Source organism: Prosopis cineraria, unplaced genomic scaffold (genome assembly GCF_029017545.1).
Source record: "Prosopis cineraria cultivar Desert tree isolate PC_DT_omini unplaced genomic scaffold, ASM2901754v1 PC15, whole genome shotgun sequence".
Classification (NCBI taxonomy): domain Eukaryota; kingdom Viridiplantae; phylum Streptophyta; class Magnoliopsida; order Fabales; family Fabaceae; genus Prosopis; species Prosopis cineraria.
The window spans coordinates 4,736,611-4,762,443 of NW_026555346.1; the positions used below are offsets into that span (position 1 = coordinate 4,736,611).

General features: G+C 32.4%; 2 protein-coding genes and 1 pseudogene across 2 annotated transcripts; 1 reads left to right on the forward strand and 2 right to left on the reverse strand.

Moving 5' to 3' along the window:
• Positions 1-1,574: 1,574 nt before the first annotated feature.
• LOC129294583 (oligopeptide transporter 4-like) lies at positions 1,575-13,496 on the reverse strand (annotated as a pseudogene).
• Positions 13,497-15,304: 1,808 nt separating this feature from the next.
• On the forward strand, positions 15,305-18,139 carry LOC129294254 (putative pentatricopeptide repeat-containing protein At1g56570). The gene is made up of 2 exons (XM_054932471.1): positions 15,305-15,516; positions 15,781-18,139. The coding sequence occupies exons 1-2, from the start codon at positions 15,421-15,423 to the stop codon at positions 17,986-17,988; spliced, it is 2,304 nt and encodes a 767-aa protein (XP_054788446.1). The 5' UTR covers positions 15,305-15,420; the 3' UTR covers positions 17,989-18,139.
• Positions 18,140-19,427: 1,288 nt separating this feature from the next.
• LOC129294773 (CBL-interacting serine/threonine-protein kinase 8-like) lies at positions 19,428-25,833 on the reverse strand. Its single transcript, XM_054933255.1, has 14 exons — positions 25,381-25,833; positions 24,239-24,301; positions 23,242-23,313; positions 23,032-23,139; positions 22,875-22,949; positions 22,732-22,785; positions 22,495-22,620; positions 21,835-21,924; positions 21,236-21,358; positions 20,807-20,926; positions 20,416-20,532; positions 20,171-20,224; positions 20,010-20,084; positions 19,428-19,893 (listed from the first exon to the last, which is right to left on the reverse strand). The coding sequence occupies exons 1-14, from the start codon at positions 25,537-25,539 to the stop codon at positions 19,777-19,779; spliced, it is 1,353 nt and encodes a 450-aa protein (XP_054789230.1). The 5' UTR covers positions 25,540-25,833; the 3' UTR covers positions 19,428-19,776.

The following is a 25,833-nucleotide window of genomic DNA, read 5'->3' on the forward strand; positions in this document are numbered from 1 at the left end:
TAAGAGCATCTTAATTCAATGGCTCCGCGCACGCTTTCTTTAAAGGGTGTGTGCGTTCGTATATCTAATCTACTTACAAAAAATATCTGGGATTCCTTTCATACGGCACAATTCGCTTTTTAACTTTACACTCCTTTTTACATATATTTCTGATTCTGATTCTTACCCTTTTTATTTTTTTCTCTCTCGCTTCAAGCTTCAAAGTTCACATCCCAGAGCGTTTACTGGTGAGTGGTGATATATAGTCCATCCCATTATATACATATTTTGAAAATTATAGATGTTATTCTCTACCACACACTCAAAATCCTAAACACAGCAAAGCAGTGAGCCAGAAAAAGATCCCCCCTAGGCTATTTCCTGATACTCAAGTCTCCGTCTATGAAGTGATCCCGAAGCAATGGAGAAAGGTGCATCTTCATCTCCAAGAGGCACAGCAGATGGTGGTTGTCTTTCATGCTGGCGATGTCTCAAAATGAAGCTTCCATGGGGGAAGCGAGCAAGCACTTACAGACCCATTGGTGGCTTCAAGTACGACCCTCTAAGCTATGCCCAGAACTTCGATGAAGGCTGGGTCGATGACGATGAAGCACATCCACGTCGTGGCTTCTCTGCACGATATGCAGCTCCTTCGACTCACAATAAATCGCCTCCTGTGTACAAATAGAGTTGAAGCCTTTGAGCTTGAGGCTCATGTTCTATATGTGTATGCATGCACCTGAAGTTTCTAGAAGATTTGGTTTAAGAATTGTTTTGATGGGTAGTAGTTTTTTGTTTTTGTTTTTGATTATCAAATACAAGTGTTTGATTTGGAAGCTTGGATCAGCAATTAACATGTTTCCTGCTCAGATGAGGAAAGGTACTAATAAGACAGGAATTATATACCCGCAGTTAATGCAAAGAATACGGAACACTAATCTATTCATCAATCTATTATGCAACCAAAATTAGCACTAATCTTCCTTTTTTTGTCAAATGATATGATTTTTATTTCATTTTTCCCAGTTTCTGTGTCTTTCATCGCCGTGACGTCGTCTATTAACTCAGCTGTCAAATGAAAATACTTGACTTAACAAGAAGCGACTCGGTGCTGTTCAAAGGGTAAAGTCCAGAGCTTAAACTCAGGTTAGGAAACATAATCTCAAAATTAATGAATTAATGGGACGGTACGGTAGGCAACCTGCAACTAAATGAGATCAAAGGTAAATATTTTGAGCTTTCTCTACCAAAGCAACAAAAGGTGATTGTTTCGAGTTCCTTATTTTGCTTCGGAGAGTTTGTTTTTGCCGTTGCTATGAGAAATGAGATGAAGTCGCATGATCTCGTAAAACCATGCTCTTCCATTTTCATCTCTGCTTGATTTCTTAGTTATTTTTCTTGCAGAGCATAGGTCTCACAATCTAATTAGTATCCATCAGGTTTGTCTTCTTGTTTATTTCGTGCCCAACAAAACAGAGAACTTCTGGAAACCAGAACAAGTTGACCCCAGTGGCGCATAGACTTTTGCTTCAGCTGATACAGAAGTTACTTATTTACCAATCACGATTTGGCAACTTGGTAGGACTTGTGGCTTTTCGGAAGAGTGGATATATTTTTAATGAACCAGAATTATTGGTTCATAATTGATTTGCTTTGATTTTTTAAATTAAAAAATTTAAAAATACTAAAAAATTGTAACTATAATTTCAGAAGCATCATCCTCCATATATTATTACCGAAGTTCAGACCCATAATATAATGCCTAATCTTCGTGTTTCTCAACAAATGTCAAATGGGAATTTAACATGGAAATGTTTTGGTATCACTATATTGGTATAAATAATAGACAGTGAGTATTGAGTATTGACGCTAGAAGCATCCTCTCTTAACCAAAATTGTGATATAGGAGAAGAATAAAAAATTAGAAACATAGATCAATGATGATTGTACGTAGCCGCTAACTAAAATTTACAGGGACTTTGAATTCATAAGGACAACCTAAACGATAAATGAGATAATGCGGAGCAACTGTAACCTCTTCAACACGGAGCACACGACAAATCCAAATAAAATTTACAGAAATATTGTCCCGGCCACACATATTGTTTTAGAGACTGAAAGAATTCGGACATTCTAAAAAAACATAATCAATACACAGGACAATGAGGAACAACTATACCCTTGGCCGTCGGACACGTAGATAGATCACAGTGCTCTCCAGACGCCCCCCACCAATTCAAGGTCTTATTCTGCATGGTAAGAGTGAAGAAGAGAAGAAGCGTCATGATGGCGGTACCAGCGTCCAACGCACCCGAAAGAACATGGTTGTATCTTTGCCACCACTTCTTCCGATAATTGTAGACGAAGTAATTGAAGATTGTTCCAATAACGATCCAACAATTGAGGTTGACCGGGGTAGTCGGCGGCATCATGGCCGTTGCACCGAGAAGCACGGGAAAGTGAATGTGGGAAATCCATTTCTGCTTAGGGAAGACTCTCTGGAGGAGCCATACTATTACTGGTCCCAATGCACCCACAAGGAAGAACCAGTTCGGGGCTGCGTAATTCCCAAGAGATCCGAAGATTCGTTTTGGACCAACGAGGCCCCAAATCACCGATGCATCGAAGAAGACGTTAGCGCTCGGACAGGTCCATGGACTGTTTGGAGGCAGTGCGTTCTCATGACAGATGTCGTTTATTGAAGTCAGAAGCCACCATGCCACCCCAATGTTGATGGTTCCAGCAATTTCAGTCCCTATGATCTACGCACAATACAATGAATAAGCCTTCACGTATATATAGATTGTAAATACACAATATGCATCCTCTGTGACGAATGTTCACTTTACATAATCTTGGACTTAAAATATAAGTATTTTTCTTTAGCCACTCTTAATTTAAAATATACCCTCTCCATTCTTAGGTACAGAGAGTTTTTAACCGAATATCACATACTAATAAAAATATATTGCTTAATTAAAATTATATAAAATTTCAATGTTTTTCTAGTTTCATACTTGATAATGCCACTGATAGTGAAGAGTAAATTACACAATTAATATCTCCTTCATTTTTCAAGACAAAGATAAAATTATTTAATTATTCAAAAATATTATTGACACCCCTTATATTTAAAGATAAAATAAATTTTTAAAAAATATATTATATATAGAGATAGAAAGAGTAAGCAACCTAATACATGTAAAATTTTTTTCTTCCATTAACCTTAATTTTTGTAAAAATGTATCTCTTGCTCATTATGACTCGTATTATAATTGAAATTATGAGTAAAATGGAAAAATAATACATATTTTTATGATAATGCGGATTTTATTAATTTTAAATTTTTTCTAAAAATTACTTATATTTTAGACCAGAGATGATATGCGTCTATAATATTTTGTAGAAGTAGTTGGATGGTGCTATAAATTTGCAGAACACATCTACAGACCATCCAACTTTTTCCTTTTTTCTTTTAATTTTTTTGTTATTTTTTAGATGTGTTGCATCTAAGTTTAAAAAAAATTGTTAATTTTTTTTTACATTGGTACTGTAGATAAGACATTTTCTCTTTTTTTTTTAAAATATAATATGGTCAAAATAAAAAAGAGAAAGAATTATATGGGCCATGTAGTAAAAAAAGTACATGTGGGACCTACAAAAATTAAATTGTTAATATGAAACTTATAATTAAAAATGAATAAAATATTTTGACCTTCCCTTTATTTTATCTTGATTAATGATACTCCTCTTTTATTTTTTAAAACCTATATAAACATTTCTTTTCTAATGTAAATAGTTATAGAATATAAGCTTTCCTTCTATTTTTAAGATTTTATTTTTATCCACCTAATTATTAATTGACTATTAAGTCATATGTATTGGATTAAAATTTTTCCATTTAAATATAAACATTGTCTAAAAATATGTTAAATTACCAAAAAATTAATTTTGTAACTTTTTTTTAAAAAATTAAATATAGAAATTAGCCAAAAAAATTCAAAAACATTGTTTGTGGACTCAATAAAGAGAAAAATAAAATAACTTTTTAAATAACTTAGGGTAATTAATTCAGCCTAAATAAATATAAAAGTTAGAGATATTAAGATTTGAGCTCAACTATAATTTTTTACATGTTTATATATTTTAAAATAGGTATGAATTGAGGATCTAATGAAAATGGAGATAATATAAGATTTTAATAAACTTGATTTTCTTAAAATTAGAATAGTGACTTTTAAAAAAGTGGTGTGCAAACCTACTGTTAAAAAATGTGAATGGAGGCATACATTTATAAATTTTTAAAATTTAGATAAGGTGTAAAGAATAATAATATTTTTAAATTTTGAGAGATCATGGTAAAAATAATAGGTGTTAGACATGTAAAGAAATTATTGATGATAAAAAGGTGGGTGTTGGACTTATCTATAATTTAATTAATAAAATTAAACTAGTAATTATTTTAACAAAATTAATTTTTTTAAATTAGTTAACGAATGATTTTATTAAGAAAATATATAGTTGTAGGACTCAGTATAAAAAAGTAAATGTGTGATCTACCATTAAAAAATGTGGGCATGGGACCAACATTTATACAAGTAAAAAATTTAGACAATGTATTAAAAAAATTCAGATTTTTATATTTTGAAAGATAAAGTAGAATTCATGGTAAAAATTGATAGCGAATATAAGTTTTTTAATAAAAAATAGTGCGTTAGGTATGTAAAGAAATTATCAATGGTAAAAAAATGATTGTGAGACCCCTAATCTACTTAGGATCAAGAGTAAAAATTTAATGTGAATATAAAATTTTTAATAAAAATAACAGGCATTATGTATGCAATAAAATTGAAATAAACATAAGCAAAGGTTATATTAACTAATTTATCTCTTATTTCATTAAGTATTTTTTCTGCACATGTATGTTTGAAATATTATTTTAGTAAACTTACTTCATTCATTAACAAATATAAGGTATTTTTTAGAGATCATTTCTTAAAATTTGAATGTTAAAAAGTATAAGACATTTTTAGTGTTTAATGGTGTAATTATTATTTTTTTTCAAAAAGTACATCTAACGAATAAATTATTTTATATTTATTTTAGAGTTAAACATCCAATTAAATAGCAAATATAGAGAGATGATATTAGTTTGAAAGCAAGTAACTATTTTATTAAGGAGATGGCATTTGATTAAAAATATTTCACATTTTTTAAAAGATGGAGTATGTATTTAATTTTTTAAAAAATTACAAAAAATCAGTTTGTATGACTAATAAATTTAAAATAAAAATAAAAATTTAAAATAATATACCACAAATAGTATTTTAATCCAACATATATGTAGCTATCATGTAATGGTTGAATGGATAAAAATAAAAACTTAAAAATAGAAGGCAATTTGTATTTTATAACTCTGAACAATTGATTTTAAAAGGGATTCTCATATATTAAAAAAAATCTTTATAATTAAGATAAAGTAATGGGGAAAGTAATATATTTTATTTTAAGGATACTAAAATAATTTTTTAAAATTTACATTTATTTTTATTCTTAAAAATTAAAAAATTCCCAAATCTAGTTATTGGAGTATAGGTGGATATGCCTGAACAATGAACATGGACCGTGGGGGGATCTGCATGTAATGTCCTAACTTGAAATCATCTAGGAAGAAAACGGCCTGGCACATACTAATGTAGCCATAGGTCTTGAAGCAAACGTTGGCTATCGGTTGGCCTGGTGAAATCACACCCATTATATACTCTGTGATGATATTCAATCCTGGAAACTAAACGATTGGGGTGAAAATTACGGTTAGTAAACAGCTGTCATCAAGTCCCAAGATTGGATAAAGTAGTTATTCCTACCTGATTAGTCGTGGCCCTTATGATGCTAATGGGAAGAGTGAAAATGAAAGCAAGCGCAGCTGCAAAGATGAGTGCCCACCAAGGTAATTGTACGTCGCCTTTCATGACAATACAGAGCACAAGTGAAAGAACAAACGAGACTGCAAGAGTCACATAAAACCACCAGCTGGGTATGTCCTTGTACTTCTTCATCAATCTCGTGTGAATGTCCTCGTTTTCAGTACGTGAAGCTCTGAATCGTTAATATATCTCCCTGCGTTAAACTGTCTATTAGCATATATAGCTCCAGAAGAGCACAAAAGAATCCAATTGATCAAGTCAACCCATTACCTCCCATAAAAATGGCGACGTGAGACAGGGTAGACACGATAGCAGCAAAACCAACGCCATAGGTCATAGCAAAGAACGCACTGAGATTCACACGGCCCTGTTTATCATACTGCACCAAATCAATCTGGAAATTGTTGTTGACAATGGCGGTTACATTATATTGCAGGCCTCGGGAATCGAACAGTTCGTTGGAGAAGATGGGGAAGGTCTTGGCATTATAGACATTGAAACCCCAATACACCAACGGCATCATGACATAGATGATTAAGATGTAGCCAACGGTGACATTGGCAATTGCAAAGAAGGTTGAAACGAGTGGGCTTTCAAGGTAGGAAGAAACGACGGTCCAATCAAGGGCAAAAGCGCCCAAACCAAGCCCCTTCATGCCTGATCCTATTTGTTGGGCCGTTACTGATTTGGGAAATGCCCAACTTACCCATGAAATAGCCGATAGCGTCGGGAAAGCATAACCCGACACAACGTACCATGCGAAGTTGCATGCAAATGCGATTAAAAAGAATTTCCCCCGTGACATCCTCCTATGACCTTTTCCCTGTAGAGCCCTGACAGGTCAATCAGGATCAATTTTCAATGTTATCAGAATCACATCAATCATTAGATTGGCAGTGGTTTGACTGGCGGACTATGGTTGAACTTGAACATGTTATAATTAAATTAATGATGATGCATATTAAAATATTACGTGAGAAATAAAAAAATCAACAATGAACAAGAAAGCTTAAGTGTAATGTACAAATAATAAAAAATGAATAAAAAAACATTGAAATAGCACGATGCATTCGTCACGGATAATGGAACTAATAGTATTAATTAGGGTGACAAATTAAATATGCAAAATCACATTATAAATACGTGTCTTGTTAAATTTTTGTTAACCCAGAGGCTTGACACAGTCCAATCCACGAGCATCCCTAATAAATGATGAGAATTATTCTAATTAAACCGGTTGTTTCAGGAATCAGTAGTGTTTAATTTTATCGGATTGGTTGGTCTTCAATTGGTTTTTTTGTTAGTTTAGCTTAGGTTTTTACTTTTTCGTTCCGGATTGGATTAGTGGGCACAGGTTTTTTGATTGAACCTGGTTCAGTTTGGTCAATTGACAGGTCGACTTAGACGTCTGCTTCACAATCCCGGGGGGGGGGGGGGGGGACGTGATAAAAAAAAATTTTGCATGCAGTTCTACAGCTCAGCGTTAGAACTTTCTGGAAAAAAAAAAATTACATTAAAAAATATAACTATTGATTAATGGCGTAGTTTCTGTTTCGCGTGGAGACGAAAGGGGAACCGTTTGAACTTTGGCCTCTGACGTAATGAAAAGTAGATTGATGGTGGGGCACTGGGTTCACGCACAAAGCTCTCCGTGCTCAGAAATAGTAATGTATTATTTGTAATTTATAAATAATTTGATTGATTGATCATATCTATTTTTAATATGAATATATATAGATTATGCCTTTTAACTTTAAAGTTTCTCTGTGATTGTCATAATTTATAAGTATCTAATAAGAAAAATAATATCTTACTATATAATAAGCGATGCGTGGAATATAGAATAATTAAAATTTAAAAAATGTAACGTCTTTCCATCATTTGAATTATGTTTGAATATATAAAAATGAAAAGTTAAAAAATTGTGCGAAATACAATGAGATGTGTATAAGATAATTAAAAGTGTAGAAAGAAGGTCGTGCTGTTATTCACCGAGATTTAAATTTGTGTACCCAAATTCATTCATTTAATCAGTTTTCCACGTGATATGATAATAATTATTTAATTTTAATTGAATAAATATATAAGATTTTATCATATAATACTCAATAATCACCAAATCTAAAATTTTTGGACGATAATGTATGTGAGGGTATTTTAATTGTGGTGATTGTTTTATATTTTTAGAGAAAAATATATTTTGATAATTTTTAAGTTTTAGTAATATTTCAATGGTTATAATTGAAACATTTATTAAGTAAGTAAATTTAGGCTGCTTATCAAATTCTTAATGTAACTTCTTGTGAGTTTGATACTCTATATTATTTCAAGCACTAGTGAACTACGCAGGAGTCTTATATTACAGTTTTTGTGAATAATTGTTAATCTTGTAGGAAGATATTTTTTAAAAGAATAACTTATAATAAATATTTTTGATTTCCATATCATCTTATATCCTTGAGAGAGTGAAAAGCTATCAGGAGAACGACACTCATGGCCCAAAACCTTAAATTAATGGTAGCTATCCCCAACAAACTTTTATACAAGATAAATTATAAATACTAATTTAAATAATTATAAATAAAAATTTTACAATTTAAGAGTTAAATTTGTTACTTAAATACTTACAGTTAAAATTTTTTGAATTTATAATTATTTGAATTGATATTTTCAACAAATTTTTTTTATAAAATTTGTTAAAAACTTAATTATCATTAATTTAATATTCTAGACCTAATTGTGATTTTCTCAAAACTTGTCTGCTCAGGTGCCTAGCCATGGAGCTTCATTTCATGTCCCGCTTGAAAGGATTTAAGAAGAGAATAATGGCTTCATGACATTTTGCCATCCTTCGCCCTATATCAGACAATAGCTTAAGAAAACCAATAAAAACAATAACGGTATGTTTGGAAATTAAATAAACTGGGACGGAAAAGGATAGCGTTCAATCATACAATATTCTATGCATTGGTATAATTTTCCTTTTTGAGTTTTGTTGATTATGATGTTTATACAAAGACTTTGGTTTATTGTAAATTGTGAAATTTTTGCATGGACGAAAAGCACCAATAGAATTGTAACAATTTAATCAATAAAATATTATGTATCATTATTTTAAATATAATGTCTCTCTCTTTTTTATGCCAAGACGACCCAATTAGCTACCTCTTCTAGTGGTATTATTCAAGTCACTAAACAACATACAAGCTAGCTCAAGGGGAGCCGTAGCAGCTATAAAGCACTGATATTTTAAATTGTCTCATGTATCTATTTTAGTGTTGTATCTGATACTAATATTTTCTGATATTTCTTTAATACATATTTATAAAATGTTGAAATAATATTTTTAAATTTTAAAAAATTTTAATTTTTGATATGTATCAGACATTTTTAAATTACTAATCGAGACTTGAAAAATAAAAAAAATTTAAAAAATAAATTTATTAAAACTTGCAATTTTAAACTTTTTATTACTAATATTATTTTTTGATTTGCTTTTAAAGTCAAAGATTGGATTTTTCTTGAAAAATAAGTTTTGGATGTAATAAAAGAATAAATATCACATTTTTAAATTATAAAAATGTGAAAATGTAATCTTATGATAATTGAGAAGGAGGAGATATTGATACTATATCTATTAGTAAATATTAGGTGATAGACAATTAAGTATAAATAACATAATACTACAATTAATGATTATATTTTACTTAGTATTATTATAAATGACTATATATGTATGCTAATTTAAATATTTTCTAAATTAAAAGTATATTTTTAATAACTTTTATAAATATATATACACGTGTTGAAAACGTGTCGTATCTTATATTTTTTAAAAATTAAAGTATTAAAATATCATATATGTAACACATGTACCAATATTTATGTAACCTAGTGTAGCAATGCTAGAGAACCTAGGCATAGCCCATGACCACGTTTTACCAGAAGATCTACAGGTACATTGGTTGATATGTGAACATGATGGATTGTAACAACACAATCCTGAGGGACAATGGATCTCGCTTCAGAAACGATGCTCATGCCCTTGTGTATGTTCTGGGTTAATCTCTACTTGCAGACAGTCTATGGCTTCCACTGAATTAGATTACAGCACAACCTTACAAAATCCCAGATCCCATGCTAATTTCAAGCCATACAAGCAGTCCCAGAGTTCAGCCGACAATACATCACCCCTGTCAAGCTTGCACTAGAACCCATGCACGAACTGCCCCTTACTATTTTGTATTAGACCTCCGCAGGCCATGGAGTTTGTTGTCGGATAGTAAGAGCTGTCCACATTCACCTTCACCCATTCTTGCTCCGAAGGAGGCCACTTTTCAGGTCTAAGTTGATGTTTATACGTCAATATGGCCATTGCCTCATGCGTACTAAGGATTATAGCCCTCGAACTAGCAGTGATAGCTTCATTACTAATGCGTCTACGCTCGAACAAAAATTCATTCCTTCTCCGCCATAGCCACCATATCCCTTTGCATGGTTATATTCCAGGACATCCATTCCCTTAAGTCCAAGGCAAAAAAAAAAAAAAACTGTGTTCCATGCAACATAAGGAGTACATGAAAGGTATCTTCAGCTCCTTCATGATAGATTCCACACTCAGCATTGTCCGCCATGCCATGTCTAAATATAATGTCTTTTTAATTTCTTACATTGTTTCCTCTCTCTACTCTCATCACAAACGAGATAAGAGAGAAAAGATAAGAAATTCAAATAATATAAAGTAATGTAAATATATAAGAGATAACACTTAAGATTAAATAAATTTGATATGGTATGTTTTTTTAATAGCATATAGGTAAATGAAGTGGTGCACTAGGCATATGTAAGAATTTCTCATGTAAATTTCTTCTCCCTTTATGAAGTACCTTGTAATTCTTTCAATCTCCTTTTACTTCGAGAACATACACATTTAAGTGCATTTACTTGTAATTACAAATTTTCTTGTTTAGGCTGGTTACAATCTTTACAGAAAACGAGCTTGGTTGATCACAAATCTCTTCCTACAAATTATGTTTTTGCCTCAGCAACACCTTTTATCTCTTATGCAAATTAAGAGACTCTTTTCAACAATAAGGTAACAGCCTTCTGGGTCACCCCGCCTCCCTGAGGTCTTTTCCTAACACTGGACACTCTTCCCCCAGGCCCCACAACAGGACGACCCCACCCCTTAGGTGAGCATCAAGAGACAAAGGCTTCTCTGCAGTAGTGTGCAGGATTATTTTCCTTGTGGAGAGCCTCCCCAGGTTCGATCCTCCAACCTCTCCTACACAATAAAGTTGAGGCTGAACCTGGTTCAAGGGGTCGCCCTGTTGTGGGGCCTGGGGGGAGAGTGTCCAGCGCTGGGAAAAGACCTCAGGGAGGCGGGGTGACCCAGAGGGCTATTACAGAAGCCTTCTGTTTCAAGTGGCTGATGCAAATTTTTAGACCATTACTCAAGGGACGAAGTGGCAACTTTTTAAACCAATCCCATCAGAAAAAGCGTGCAAATTCTTATTTTGATGATTATAAATCATGGCACAAGGGTACACATTTTAGATGAATTCATTAAAGAATTTTTTGCCCTTGTTTTGGATTTCCAAATATTTTGATCTTTATTTAAGTAATTCACAATTTTGGTGCTTTAATATCGTTCCTTGTTCCGGCAAAATGTGTATTACTTCACTATAAATAAATTTAGTTTTGCATTAATTCTACTAGGTCTTGGTGCGTGCGTGCGTGTGTGTCTGGATTGCATCTGTAGACCAAAGAATCAAAAGTTCAAAATCGTGGACAACATAATTGTCCCTAACTATGTTATGGATGAACTAGAAGGGAATTACTTATTGTTAGAATGTGATGGAGTGTTGTTGTTTTATGAATAATAACTAGTTTATCATATTTATACACTTGGTTCTATAAATGGAAATGACTTTATTCTATATCATATTTGTACACTTGGTTTTATAAATGGAAATGGCTTTATTGTCATGCATTGTGAGAATTATTTCTTGTTAAAATGGAACATAGTGTTGTTACTTTGCGACTTTATCTTGTTTATCACATGAATGCACTTGGTTTTATCGATAGGAATGACTTTATTCTAAACTTATCACCATAGAAATTATTTTTTGTTAAAATAAAATGGAGTGTTATTATTTTACAAGTGGCACTTATTCAATACATAAATACACTTGGTTTTGTCAATAAAAATGACTTTATTTTAGACTTTTTATTGTGAGAATTATTTTTTGTTAAAATAAAATAGAATATCACTATTTTACTAATGATGGCTTATTTGTTCACTACATGAACAAACTTAATTCTATCAATAAAAATGACTTTAAACGCTAGGGATGATTATGTATTTTTATAATCACAATCCATTATAATCACAATTAATTACAATTAGAACTCTAAGGATTGCAATGCTCAATTAGAATTCATTAGTTTTTAAATGTGAATATGTTTTTTTAAGAGTTCTTGATTGTGATTTTTCCTGCAAGCTTTTCTCAACTCTCTCCTCAGGCGCGCTGAACTTGACCCTGAGGACAATTTTCTAGCATCAACCAACATTTATTTTTTTTTTAAAGGAAAAAAAGAGCTTTGAACAAACTGACACTTATTATATGAATTTCTTTGTCTGTCATCCTCATAAATTTCAAGTAATAATTTGAATAACATGTTCCATCTAGCATTATTAAATTTGTGAGTTTAAATAGACTGATGATATGAATTTAAATTTAAAATGTAGGCTTAAATTACAAACTTATAAAAGTTTACTTCTATTAACAAATAATCTTTAAAAATATATAATTAAATAACTAAAATATAAAACGTGACAATAATTTGATTTAAATATATTTTAAATATAAATTATTGAAACTAAATCCATCTACATTCATAGATTATTATACTTATTGTAGAAATTTTAAATTAGGACAACTTATTTTTTGTATTTTGTATTTTCTTCTTTATTAATATAAGTTTTTGCTTTTTGAGTTTTATTTGTTATTGAATTGGGTACTACTGCTTCTATAAATTAAGTGTTATATAATATATATTATCTTATTCAATAAGTTTATAAGTAGATTGGCACGATTCTATAAGTTAAAAATATAAAAATAATAAACTTGAAAAGTCAATTCGTGAGTTTGATCAAGTTTTATATAATTTAAATTTATGAGTGAGTTAATATAATTTTATATGTTATCAATGTAAAAACAATAAACTCAAATAATTAACTTAAAAGATTGACAATAATACCATCGAGAACAGGACTGCGATCGCATAAAATATAAAATAGGACAAGAATCTAAAGATCACAAGATGCACAAATAACAATTTAAGTGGTTCTAATCAAATTAATACATCAGATATATTTTTTCCTTGCAAAAATAATCTAATAGTGTCATTTAATGTATCTAATCAAATTAATACATCAGATATTATATTGATTACGGTCTGATAAAAAGATCTGTTGATGGTTAATTACCCCCTAGTTATTTATTATTTGATATATAATTTCTTATTTTCCATTACATATCCAAGTACAAGTGTATAGGTGTTATTATCAGGCTGGCTTAATTTCATAGTGCGCAACACACGAGTTAACTATTAGGACACCATTTCCAAATATAAGCAAATTTTAACCAACTAATATAATCTTAATAATCATAATAATTATTCTCTTCACCCTTATATATATAAGCTATTTTCTAAAATTTTATTTTATATTTAAACATAAGGGATGTTAAAATTTTTTTGACTAATTGAATAATTTTACTTTTATCTTAAAAAACGGAGAAGATATTAATTGTGTAATTCACCCACCACTACTATGATATTAATTATAACATTATTAGAGAAAATGCTAAAAATTTATTTTAATTTTATTTAATTTTTATTAAATAACAAACTTTTATTGATATATAACATTTAATTAAAAATATTTTATATATAGAGACATAGTTAGCATGTTTGATATTGAAATGTTTGGACTAAAATGCTCTTGTGTTAATCCTTTATTTTTTTCATAATTTAATGGTAATATCATTTAATGAAGAACAATTAAAGAAAGATGTGAGAAATACTTATTAAAAATTGTTGCTTTGCTTTTAAAAAAGAAATCATATAAAAATTTTGCAAATATTTAAAAACGAAGGGTTCAGTCGCGATATTTTTTTTTTACAAGAGCATTTTGAAAGGGTTCTCACTTGTCAATTTGTGGTCCCATATATAAAAAGACAGTAAGATTATAGTGAAAAAAATGAGATTAATAATTTTTTTAAATAAAAATTGACAATAAAATCCTTTTGAATCATGTAAATGACATTTTGATATTTTAAAATGTTATAATTTTTTTGAAGTTCCTGGGGACTTTTTAGTCATTAAGATATTAATATAAATGATCAAATTGTCATTAATTTGAACTTACAAATTGCTATTAAATTCTTACAATTTTAAGAAAAAAATTATGAATATTTAAACAAGATTTATGAATAGCAATTGATATTTATAACACTTAAAAAATATTAAAATTTTAAATATGAACTTGTGAATTGTTGTTAAATTCTTGTGATTTAAAAATAAAAAGTTATGAATTTTAAAATAAAGCTTGTGAATGATAATTAATATTTAAATTAAGAATAATTTAATCATTTACATTAATTTTTTAGTGATATAAAAGCATCTAAAAATTTATAATATTTTGAGAGATTAAAATATTATTTACATTTAAAAAGATGTTAGCAAGGTTGTTAAACTCACAAGTTTAAGTAAACTTGTGAAAGGAATATAAACTCGTATTGCAAACTCAGATCATAAACTCGTAAGAGTTTACATTTATTAACAAATAACCACTAAAATATGATTGTAATTTAATTTAAATATATTAATAATTGAAATTGACCTCATCTACATTGATAAATTATCATATACAAGATATAAAAATTTTAAAATAGGAAAGCTTATTTTTTATTTTTGTTTTTTTATTAATATTAGTTTTTGCATTTTAAGTTTTTTTTTCTTTAAATCAAGTCTTATAACATTTATAAACTAAATTTTTCATAGTATATATTTAATTTGCTCAATTTAAAAAAATGACGAGCTTAATAAGTTTAACTATGTTTGCATTTAGTATGAGTTTATAAATTCGTTGACATAATTTTATAAGTTAAAAATGATAACCTTAAAGGTAAACTTGTGAGTTCAATTAAATTTGTATTTAATTCGCGTTTATGAGTAAGTTAACATAATTTTTTAAATTAAAAATATAAAAATATTAAATTTGTAAAATTAATTTGAGAGTTTGATAATTATGGGTGTTAGTGTCATATTTTTCATTATAAAAGCACCCGACGATTGGCTGGCATCAGATATCCTTTCCCTCTCCCCCTACAATTATATCCAAGCACTAGCAATGGCACATACGAAGATATATTTCCACATGCCACGACCATGCCAATCATGTAGTTAATTACTGTTATCGACTCTGCTATCTCTGCCTTTTCCCTTCATGGCTTCTCTGCCTTCTTCAGTTGCTATTACTGAAACCCCGAAGCGTGAACCCGATATCAGAAAATCTCCTGCAAGTTCCCTTCCCGGCGAAAAGGTTATTTATCATCTCCCCCTCATTTTCTCGTACCTCTCTTGATGAAAATTTCTATATACTTGCGCTGGATGTTCAGTGTGTCATGTATACAATTTGATTATATTTGAAATCATATATGATCACCGCGACTCTTGAATACTCATTCTTTTTTTTTTTTGGGTGAAAGTCGCGACTACTTACATCATCAGCTGCAATTCTGTATTTATATCCGTTTCTTTACGTCGAATCGCAAACTTGATAATAAGCTGCAATTTATACCTACAGAATCCAAGCATTTCTTTCCAGAAAAGTCACCGATTTACGCATTTAGATGGAAGTTTAGATAAAAGGTATCTGGACTTCCGAGAAGCACTTTCGGCGATAGAAGAGGGCAGAACGGTGGAGACATCTTTCTACGCTCCCTTGTTGCAACAATGTCTGGATACGGGTTCTATTTCAGATGCACAAATTGTTCATGGCCACATCGTAAAAACGGGTACCCATGAAGATGTATTTGTCATGGCGTTTCTCGTCAATGTTTATGCTAAATGTAAAAACATAGAGAGTGCTCGCAAGGTATTTGACAATATGCCCAGAAGAAATGTTATTTCATGGACCACATTAATGGTGGGTTATGTGCAGAATTCGGAGCCAGAGAATGCCATTCGAGTGTTCCGAGAAATGCTGGGTGCGGGATCTTATCCTTCGAATTACTCTCTTGCTATAGCTCTCAATGCATGCACGTGCTTGAACTCTGTGAAGTTAGGGGATCAGTTTCATGCTTTCATAATCAAATATCATGTCGACTCTGACACAAGCATTGGCAATGCCCTCTGTAGCTTATACTCCAAATGTGGCAGATTGGATTATGCTTTAAGAGCATTTAAAAGAATCAAGGAACAAAATGTTATTTCATGGACTGCAGCTATTTCTGCCTGTGGTGACAATGGGAAAGCTACAATGGGTTTAAACATTTTTTCTGAGATGCTTTCTGAGAATATACAGCCTAATGAATTTACTTTAGCTTGTGTGTTGGGCCTATGTTGTGAAATTCTCTCCATAGAACAGGGGACGCAAATTCATTCACTTTGTACTAAACTTGGTTATGATTCAAACTTACGCATCAGGAATTCTTTAACGTATCTATATCTCAAATGTGGTTGGATTGACGAGGCTCGGAGGCTATTTAATAGAATGGAAAGGGTCAGTTTGGTTACATGGAATGCGATGATTGCTGGACATTCACAAATGATGGAACTCGCCAAGGATGATTTTTCGACATACCGGAGTGGAACTGAAGCGCTTAATCTTTTCTTGAAGTTAAATCGATCAGGCATGAAACCTGATCTATTTACCTTTTCAAGTGTCTTGAGTGTTTGTAGTAGATTGGTGGCTTCGGAACAGGGGGAACAAATTCATGCTCAGGCCATCAAAACTGGGTTCTTGTCTGATGTGGTGGTGGGTACTTCACTAATTAACATGTACAATAAATGCGGAAGCATTGAGAGGGCAAGCAAAGCATTTCTAGAGATGTCTACTAGAACCATGATATCATGGACATCCATGATTACAGGTTATTCACAGCATGGTAGGTCTCAGCAAGCACTGGATCTTTTCGAGGATATGATATTAGCTGGAGTGAGACCAAACGAGATCACTTTTGTGGGTATTCTATCAGCGTGTAGCCATGCTGGCTTGGTCAATGAAGCACTCAGATACTTTGAGATTATGCAGAAAGAATATAAAATAAAACCGGTGATGGACCATTATGGTTGTTTGATTGACATGTTTGTGAGGTTGGGTCGGCTAGAGGAAGCTTTCAAATTCATTAAGAAAATGGGTTTTGAGCCCAGCGAGTTTATTTGGTCTAACTTGATTGCAGGTTGTCGAAGCCATGGAAATTTAGAGTTGGCGTTTTACGCTGCTGAACAATTACTTAATCTCAGGCCGAAAGATACTGAGACATACGTTTTATTGTTGAACATGTACATCTCTGCTGGGCGATACAAGGATGTTTCAAGGGTGAGAAAGATAATGAAAGAAGAGAAAGTTGGTAAATTAAAGGATTTGAGCCGAATTTTTATCAAAGATAAGGTCTATTCGTTTAAGCCTAATGACAAGGGACGTCCTGAGAGTTCAATAGTCTATCAATCACTGGAGGATTTGATTGCCGAAGCCAAAAATCTTGGATACAAGTCATTAGAAAATATGGAGTTTAGCGAGGAAGAGGAAGAGGAAAAGGCATCATCAGTCCCGAGGACACAAGCTTTTTATCATAGTGAGAAGCTGGCCATTGTATTTGGGTTGGAGAACTTGCCAAATTCTTCTCCAGTAAGAATTGTCAAGAGTACAATAATGTGCAGGGATTGTCACAATTTTATTAAGTACGTCTCAAAACTGACTGGCAGAGAAATTGTCATACGAGATAGCAAGCGGCTTCATAAGTTTGTCGATGGGCAATGTTCTTGTGGGGATTTCGGAGGATTTGTCTGATATATCCTCAAAGAACCAGTAATAAATCCCAGAACTGTCTATCAAAAGCTGACCGTCTAAAGCGAGTCGCTTTTTTATACCTGTTGTACTTGTACTTAATAGTAACACATGATTCAATGTTGATAAAGTTTCAACTCTTGCATTAACTTTACATATTTTGTTTTAGTTGACATAGGAGGTCAGTTTGAAAAAGAAATCTTGCATAGTCTAATCAAACACCTGGCTTCTCTCCGCGGCCAAGTAAGGCTCTAAACGAAGAGAAGTTTGAAGTTCAGTTTTTTTTTTTTGGGGGCACACAAAGATATGAAAAATAAACTTGATGGCAAGCATGTAAAAATATCAAGGTTTAAAAAATTGAACTGATTATCTGTCAAGTTATAGTAGCGTTTCATGGATCAGTTGTTAAACTGGGATTGAATCGTGGTCAAACCATTTATAATTAAATTATTGTATTAAAAATTTTATATATTAAATATTATATTATATTATATTATAAATAATAGCTTAAAAATATTATTTTATAAGATTAAATTTATAAAATGAGATTTTATGAATGTTTACTCTATTCTAATGAAATATCATTTTATTAGTGCATGATATTGATAATAAATATTTAAAAGAATTACTATCTATTGATAATGATTAAAAAATTATTGTAAGATAAATGAAATTGAAAGCTGAGGCCAAACTTATTCAGCGTTCATTGATAAACATCAGTTACATACAAAAATGACAATCTATAAGGTATTTTTAGGAGACTTATTAAAACTAAATTTAAAACATAAACTTCATACAAAAATATAGATAAATAATTAGAAGTCTAAAAATTAAGTAATTGTGTTTATATCATAAAAAAAGGATTAAGTAAAATGAATTAATAAGCATTAATGAGAATAAAGAGGACAAAAAGCAGCCTTTATTTATACTTTACATACTCATTATTATTCCTACCCAGGTTCCACATCGAAGAACGTAAGAAGTTGGAGGTACCATTGTCACATAGAAGTCATGGGGTATAAACGGAAAACGTGAGCTAAGTTGCATGCTAGCAAAATTTATAACTTTGGTTCGAACTGTGCAATGAAAAGGAATTTTAATTTTTTATCCTTTTTTTTTCCGATTTCACTATTTGAAATGGTTTAGTTTTTTTCGATTTTTGATCAGGTTTTTTACCGATTTTAAAAAGGCCAATTTTCTGGCATCAGTCAGACCGAACTAGTGATCAGTTCCCAAACCAACAGGTTAAAGCAGCGGCTTCGGTTTTCAAAACTAAGAAAAAAAATAGGAGCTATATTTAGGCATGAACCGAATTCATTTGTTTTTCTTTTTTCTTTTTTGGCCAAAGTATTCATTTGCTTTTATTTCTATTCAAAACCAAGAAAGCAATCCCAACGAAAATTACAGCTGATGGAAGTTCTGCACTTCCATATTCTGATAGCTGAATCTAAGGTAACTTCCAAACATATCAATTGACAATTAACGTATGAAATACTACACGATAAACGATAATGTTATAACTAAAACTGACATGAATAGATGTACAAAAACCAAAGGTATAATGATGTGGATTATGTATAGTATTTTCTTGTCTTCCCTGTTTCTGTGTGCAATTTGGACTTTATATTATTCCACATGACATCGCAAAGCAGGGCGCGGGTTAGAGAAAAGGAAAGCGGTGGAGTTAAAAAGGCAAGCGAGCTTTAACCTGGCTTCACAAGGCCCAAATATTTATATGTCAAACGAGACTTTCCCCCTTCTCTTTTCCAAAGTGTATGAGAGCAAAAGATATCACATGAAGTGAAAGGATCGCCTTCTACTTTTATTGTTGGAGCTCCTCGATTTGCTTTCTTCATAAGGCGGTTTCCAGATGATATCATCAAGATTGCCACAAAAGTTCTTGTAAAACTGCAACACAAAGGAGGCAACTCTAGTCATAAAATTAAAATTCAAGAAACTGGCGGCTGTGGAGGAGAGATCAAACATTAAAGCATTCCTAAACAAAAAAAAAAAAAAAAACTGACCTTGAGGTATTCACCTACGTCTCCAGCTGCTTTTTGAATGTCCACCATGAAGAATGACGGAGCAACTTCAAAAATCTGCAGACAAGAAGAAGAAATGGACTAAATAATTAGCCAAACTGTTAATGATGTGTTCGGCAGTTAGCAGAGGGAAAGAAACTTACTTCCAGGATCACAGAGAAAAAAGTTTTATTTGCTGCAATACCCTCTACTCTCATCTGAAAATTCATGGCAATATGCCTCCGGATTAATAAGAACTTTAAGCAACATTAATCTCTAGTCAAAATATATCTGTGTGACGTTGAAAAAGGAAAAAATAGAATCCAGAGCAACTTCGGCGGCAGGATGAGCCGATGTGGGAGCGGAAAAGTGGTAAAACAATCTACTAAGCATATCACAGGACACGCACCTTATAGTTGCGAATATGTGTTTTGAATCCCATTGATTGAGCCACAACTTCCATGCTTGATAAAACAACCTTCGCTGGCTTTTGAGAGATAAAGCGTGTTTGGTACTTCATGGAATCCTGTAAAGATATTTGGAAAACAAACATTACACCTGAACCCTAGATATGACAAATATTAAGAGCCTCAGACCTTGAGTAAAATTGACAGAGTAACAAGGTATGAAAGCATATTTTATAACAGCCGGCCTGTTTACTTGGTAAAAGATCACAAACTCAACATATGAAGTTCCACCTCATACGATATTTATATGGACTTATAATCTGTCTATTTGAAGGCAATTGGATATTATGATTACTGAACAGTTTGCAGACAAACAAGAATACAGATGATTACCCGTCCACGATCAAAGATTGTTGCAAGATTTAAACCTTGAGATAGAATTATCAAGTCAAATGCATTAAGCATTAATGGACCCCCGACTTCATTCTCACACGGTTGATTGACCCTTTGATCCTTCAATGACAAATCAATCAATGTGTCATCAAAACTGAGAAAGTAATTGCTGTTAAACTCTTTATACTAAGAGCATATGAAGGTAGTCTACTTTACCAAAATAATTTAAGCTATTTGGTTAGATACATCATAAGCTTTATATATTCTTAATCTATCTCTTATCTTCTAGATGTGAGAATTCTTAATTAGATTTCTTTATCTCTAATAATTGCCACCTGGATACACTATCAAAAAGTAATCCAGCCCCTTAATTGGAGAAACCAGGAGAATTCAGCTCAACAAGATGAAGAATTTAAAAGTGATACTGACCTCAGCATCATCAAAAGCTGCATTTATGTCGTCCAGATTGAAATCCTCATACTCGAGAAGACTGACAGGAACATAGTTCTTCTGAAACCACTCATCACTTCTTATCTGTTCGATGGTTATACGCTGCAAATGCACAAGCACACATGCACACAAAAGGGACAGAGAGGAAAGAAGGCTAGTAAAAAACAACCAGAATCTCAATAAATTTTACCAAAAATGTTGAATTCACTCAATAAAGAAGTAACACTATTACAATACATTCATAAACTAAAAACAAGCATAAGAATTTATCCATCTTACATAACAAAATTAGTCTAATAAGGTTAACACTATACATGATGCAAGGTTTAGCCATTCGATTCTTAGTATTAATAACTAATTCAAGGGGCATTATTTTAACATGCCTACTCAAGTGAACAAATGGTAGATAATAAGACTATAACATGCCCCAATAGTACAGGCACCTAAATTACTAGATCTTTTCAATACTAATTATTTTTCTTAGATGCTTTCTGATAATTCTCAGGTTCTAAAGATCCCTTATATAGAGATCATGAATATTGGCCCATAAAATTTTGTTCTGCAAAGCCAAAACTTACAGTTTCAGGATTTGGGTCCAAAATTCTATGTATTAAAGCTTTTGCTCCCACAGGAAACCATGAAGGGCACGAAAACTCTGCATTCTCAATCTGCAAGAGTCAAGACAAGGACCCTATCATTAATAATAATCCAAATTTCATTCTAAAATAAACACAGTCTAAGAAGCTATGTTCACCGTGAGAAACTTCAGGAACTAATCCATCACCTCTAGTTAAGAATTGCACAGAAATAGAAAATATAATAGCGGCGCACACAGCCCTAGGTGATGTATTCCATTTATATAGAGACAATATACAAAACCTAATACAAAAGATTACCAACGAGCATTTCATTCCCAGTCTTTACCCATATTAAGTGTCACTCAAAATGATCCCCTTATAGCAATCCTTTGCAACATGTTGATATAGTGATGTGTAATTACTATAATATATGTAATATTAACATTTGATACGTCATTTTTTTAAATAATACATGCAATATTAAAATTTGATACATCATTAAAAAAAAAAAAAGGCTGATAGATCATGCATGGTTCTTTACACACACACACACACACACACAGGCACGCTCACATGTACGCATGCATAACACCTGGTAGATCAACTTTGTGTGCGTGTGTAGAAATTAATAGCAAATAATTTAGATGTTTAAACCCATGCCTTACTGTATAAGGTACTTAGATCCAGCTCATCAAAAGGAAGATATCCAGCAATTAGAACATAGAGAATAACCCCACAGGACCAAACATCTGCTGCTGCTCCATTGTAACCCTTGTGGCTAAGTACCTGAGGTGAAAATGATGCATGCCAAATAAAAAAGGAAGCAAGGAGTTAGTAACTATCTGCAGCTGACATTGAGTCAAATTCAACCCATCTTTGATCCAACTTTGCATTTACCTCAGGAGCTACATAATTTGGAGTCCCACAAGTTGTCCGAAGAATACTAACCCCCTGTGAATATTCATCAGGTATCAAACCATTTAATATCATTTCATCTGCAAGTTGAAATCAGATTTCAAAGCTATTGATGAAAATCTCACCTGTTCTGGCAATGCACTCAAACCAAAATCTGAAATCTTTATATTTCCTTGGGAATCTAGCAATAAATTTTCAGGCTGCAGAGAGAAAAAATATCATTCAATAGAAAGTCGTAAATAAGGATAACCAGCAGCTTCCCAGGTCCCAGTCCATGCAAACCTTTAAATCTCTGTGATAGACTCCCTTACTGTGGCAATAATCTACACCATCAATAAGTTGTTGGAAGTATCTTCTAGCTTCAGTTTCACTAAGACGGCCTTGTTGTACCTGCACATTCATTTTTGCACAATTATAAAGATCTTAAAGAAATAGTAAATGATAAAAATCAGTAAAGGCTACAATATCACAGGTCCATCTTGAGCTACTCACAATTTTATCAAACAATTCGCCACCTGTAATGAACTCCAATATGATGTAAATCTTAGTACGACTTGCTAGAACCTGACAAAAATCATAATTTACAAAAGAAGGAAGCACTTGTAAGCGATGACAATCAGCAGGAGGAACATCTTAATAATGGATTTCAGAACTAATGTCAAGTCCGCTAAGAAACATAGAAAGAAATTCTATAAAGGGATAATAAAACTTTTAGTCCATCAAAATTGTCTAAATTTTCGATTTGGTCCATTAAATTTAATTTTTGTCAATTTGGTCCCTTGTGTTTTTTTTTTTTAAATTATCACGTGAATCCTTTCAGTTCTAAAATACATACTAACTCTCAAAATAATATAATGTCTAGAGTATATTGATAATTTAGCATGTATATGTAATTAAAAGAGGACAAATTAACTCTCAAATGAGTTCAATTTCTATCAATATAATCCCTTACAATGTGTTTTGCTCTCTTGTTTTTTAAAACTTCAGAGTTTTTATTAATACCTAAATAATTGTACTTATTTTCATTAATCTACAAGACTAACATCATTATCCTGTTATCCAAGTTAGCAAATTTTAACAAGGTAACCTCCTTTTTAAACAATAAAGACCAAATCTATACAACAACAATGACAACAACAACAAGTCTTATCCCACTAGATGGGGTTGGCTACATGAATTATATGACGCCATTGTGCTCGATCAATAAGGACCAAATCGATAATCAAAGTAAACTTAAGGAGACTAAATTGAGGGACCAAATTAATAATGGAGACAGATGTGAGGGACTAAAAGTTACATTACCTCTTTCATAAATTTAATATCACTTGTATTGACCTGAAAACCTTTCTAAAAAAAAATTCTATATACCATATGTCATTCTTCATTGCTAACCATGATTTGGCGAACAAACTACTTATTTCAAAACAAAACCCAAGCAGGACTTAGTGGCCATCATAAAAAGATGAGTTGCACAGAAAACATCACATACCTCATGCAGACGAACAACGTATGGATGCCGAACTAGCTTCATAATAGAAATCTCCTTCTTGATCTGCATAATAGAGAAAAATTCAACACAAATGGAAACTAGAGACATCTGCACTCATGACTTCATGACCGTGAAACTTCTTTCATCTTGATAGAAAAAATGCACAACCCAAGGCTGGCCAGGGCCTCTGAGATCATTTTTGGTATTTAACCCTCTTTATTCAGACATTTTGGGTTTTTAGATTTCGTACAGATTATATAAATTTGAATGGTACACAGACACAGGGTTACACTATCAACACCTAAACACTAGTAGGCAGATTGGGGCTCTCCATTCTTTCATTTGAATTCAATTGAATGTTAGAATTCCTTTCTGATGCCAGAGAATAAGACAACGACCTAATTTGACAAATTTCCTCCAATTTGAAGTATTTCGTAACTCCAAAAGGTGTGAGTAAAAAAGCTTTACCGACTTTCATAAACAACCAATTCTGGCCTTACCTTGATTGTAGATGTTTTTATTAAAACAAAAACAGAGATCTTCAGATACCCATGTACATTAAGCCTTGGCATGTTAAACTCGCATATTCAACATATCCGTAAATGAACAGCACCTAGATAGCAAACAAAACACCTTCTCGAAGTCACTTATCGGAATTTATAGTGGCTAAAATTCTCACTAATCTTACAATAACTGCATTTAAATTTCTAGTATTTTATCACCGATGAGGATAACAGTCATGGTGTAGTTGTGAAAAGTGCTCGAGACATTCAAGCTTGGTAAGCTTACTGGGTCTATAATTGTCGGTTTAGCAACTCAACTAATTAACTCCTAGTTCTAAAGGATCAACCGGGAAGAAACCGTTTCGCCTACAAAATGAAGAAGCTAGGGAAATCACAGCTTCGATGAAAAGAACCGGAGGAGGAGGAGGAGGGAAATTCAGAGAAATCATTGTATTAGAAATCACCGAAGCGTTCGCATCTACTAAGAAACAAACAAGTCCCGTCTTCGAGGATTACATCGCTTTTGACAACTAAGGTCATGCATTTCATCGACGAGAAGCGTGATTTGAACAAGAAGAGGCCCGATTATGTAACAAACGGATCGCCACGAGCAGGAAAAGTGGGGAATTTTACACTTGCCTGGTCGACCATCTTGTGCTTGATGATGGTGCTACGGTCGAGCACTTTCATAGCGACACTCTCGCCAGTCTCTGTGTTCTGAGCGAACTTCACCTTGGCGAAGGTTCCCTCCCCAATTGTCCTCCCGACTTCGTACTTCCCCACCTTCCTCACCACCATCTCTCTCTCTCTCTCTCTCTCTGCTTTTCTCACTCACAGCCAGGAACTACACTAACTAAAGCTTGTTGCAAATCCAACTTTACTAACAAGCTTCTCAATTCCAATTACTATTTAATTAATCTATCTTCGCTGTTGAGTTGGGTGGGAAGGATTTAGAATTGAAAAATGAAGGCCAGGTTGACAGCTGGGAAGTGGTTCGGTCAGTCGCACAAACGGGAAAGTAACAAGCAGGTAATCTGGGGAACTGACATTGGAATAGGACCAACGACCAAAGATTGGCTGGGCCTGCAATGG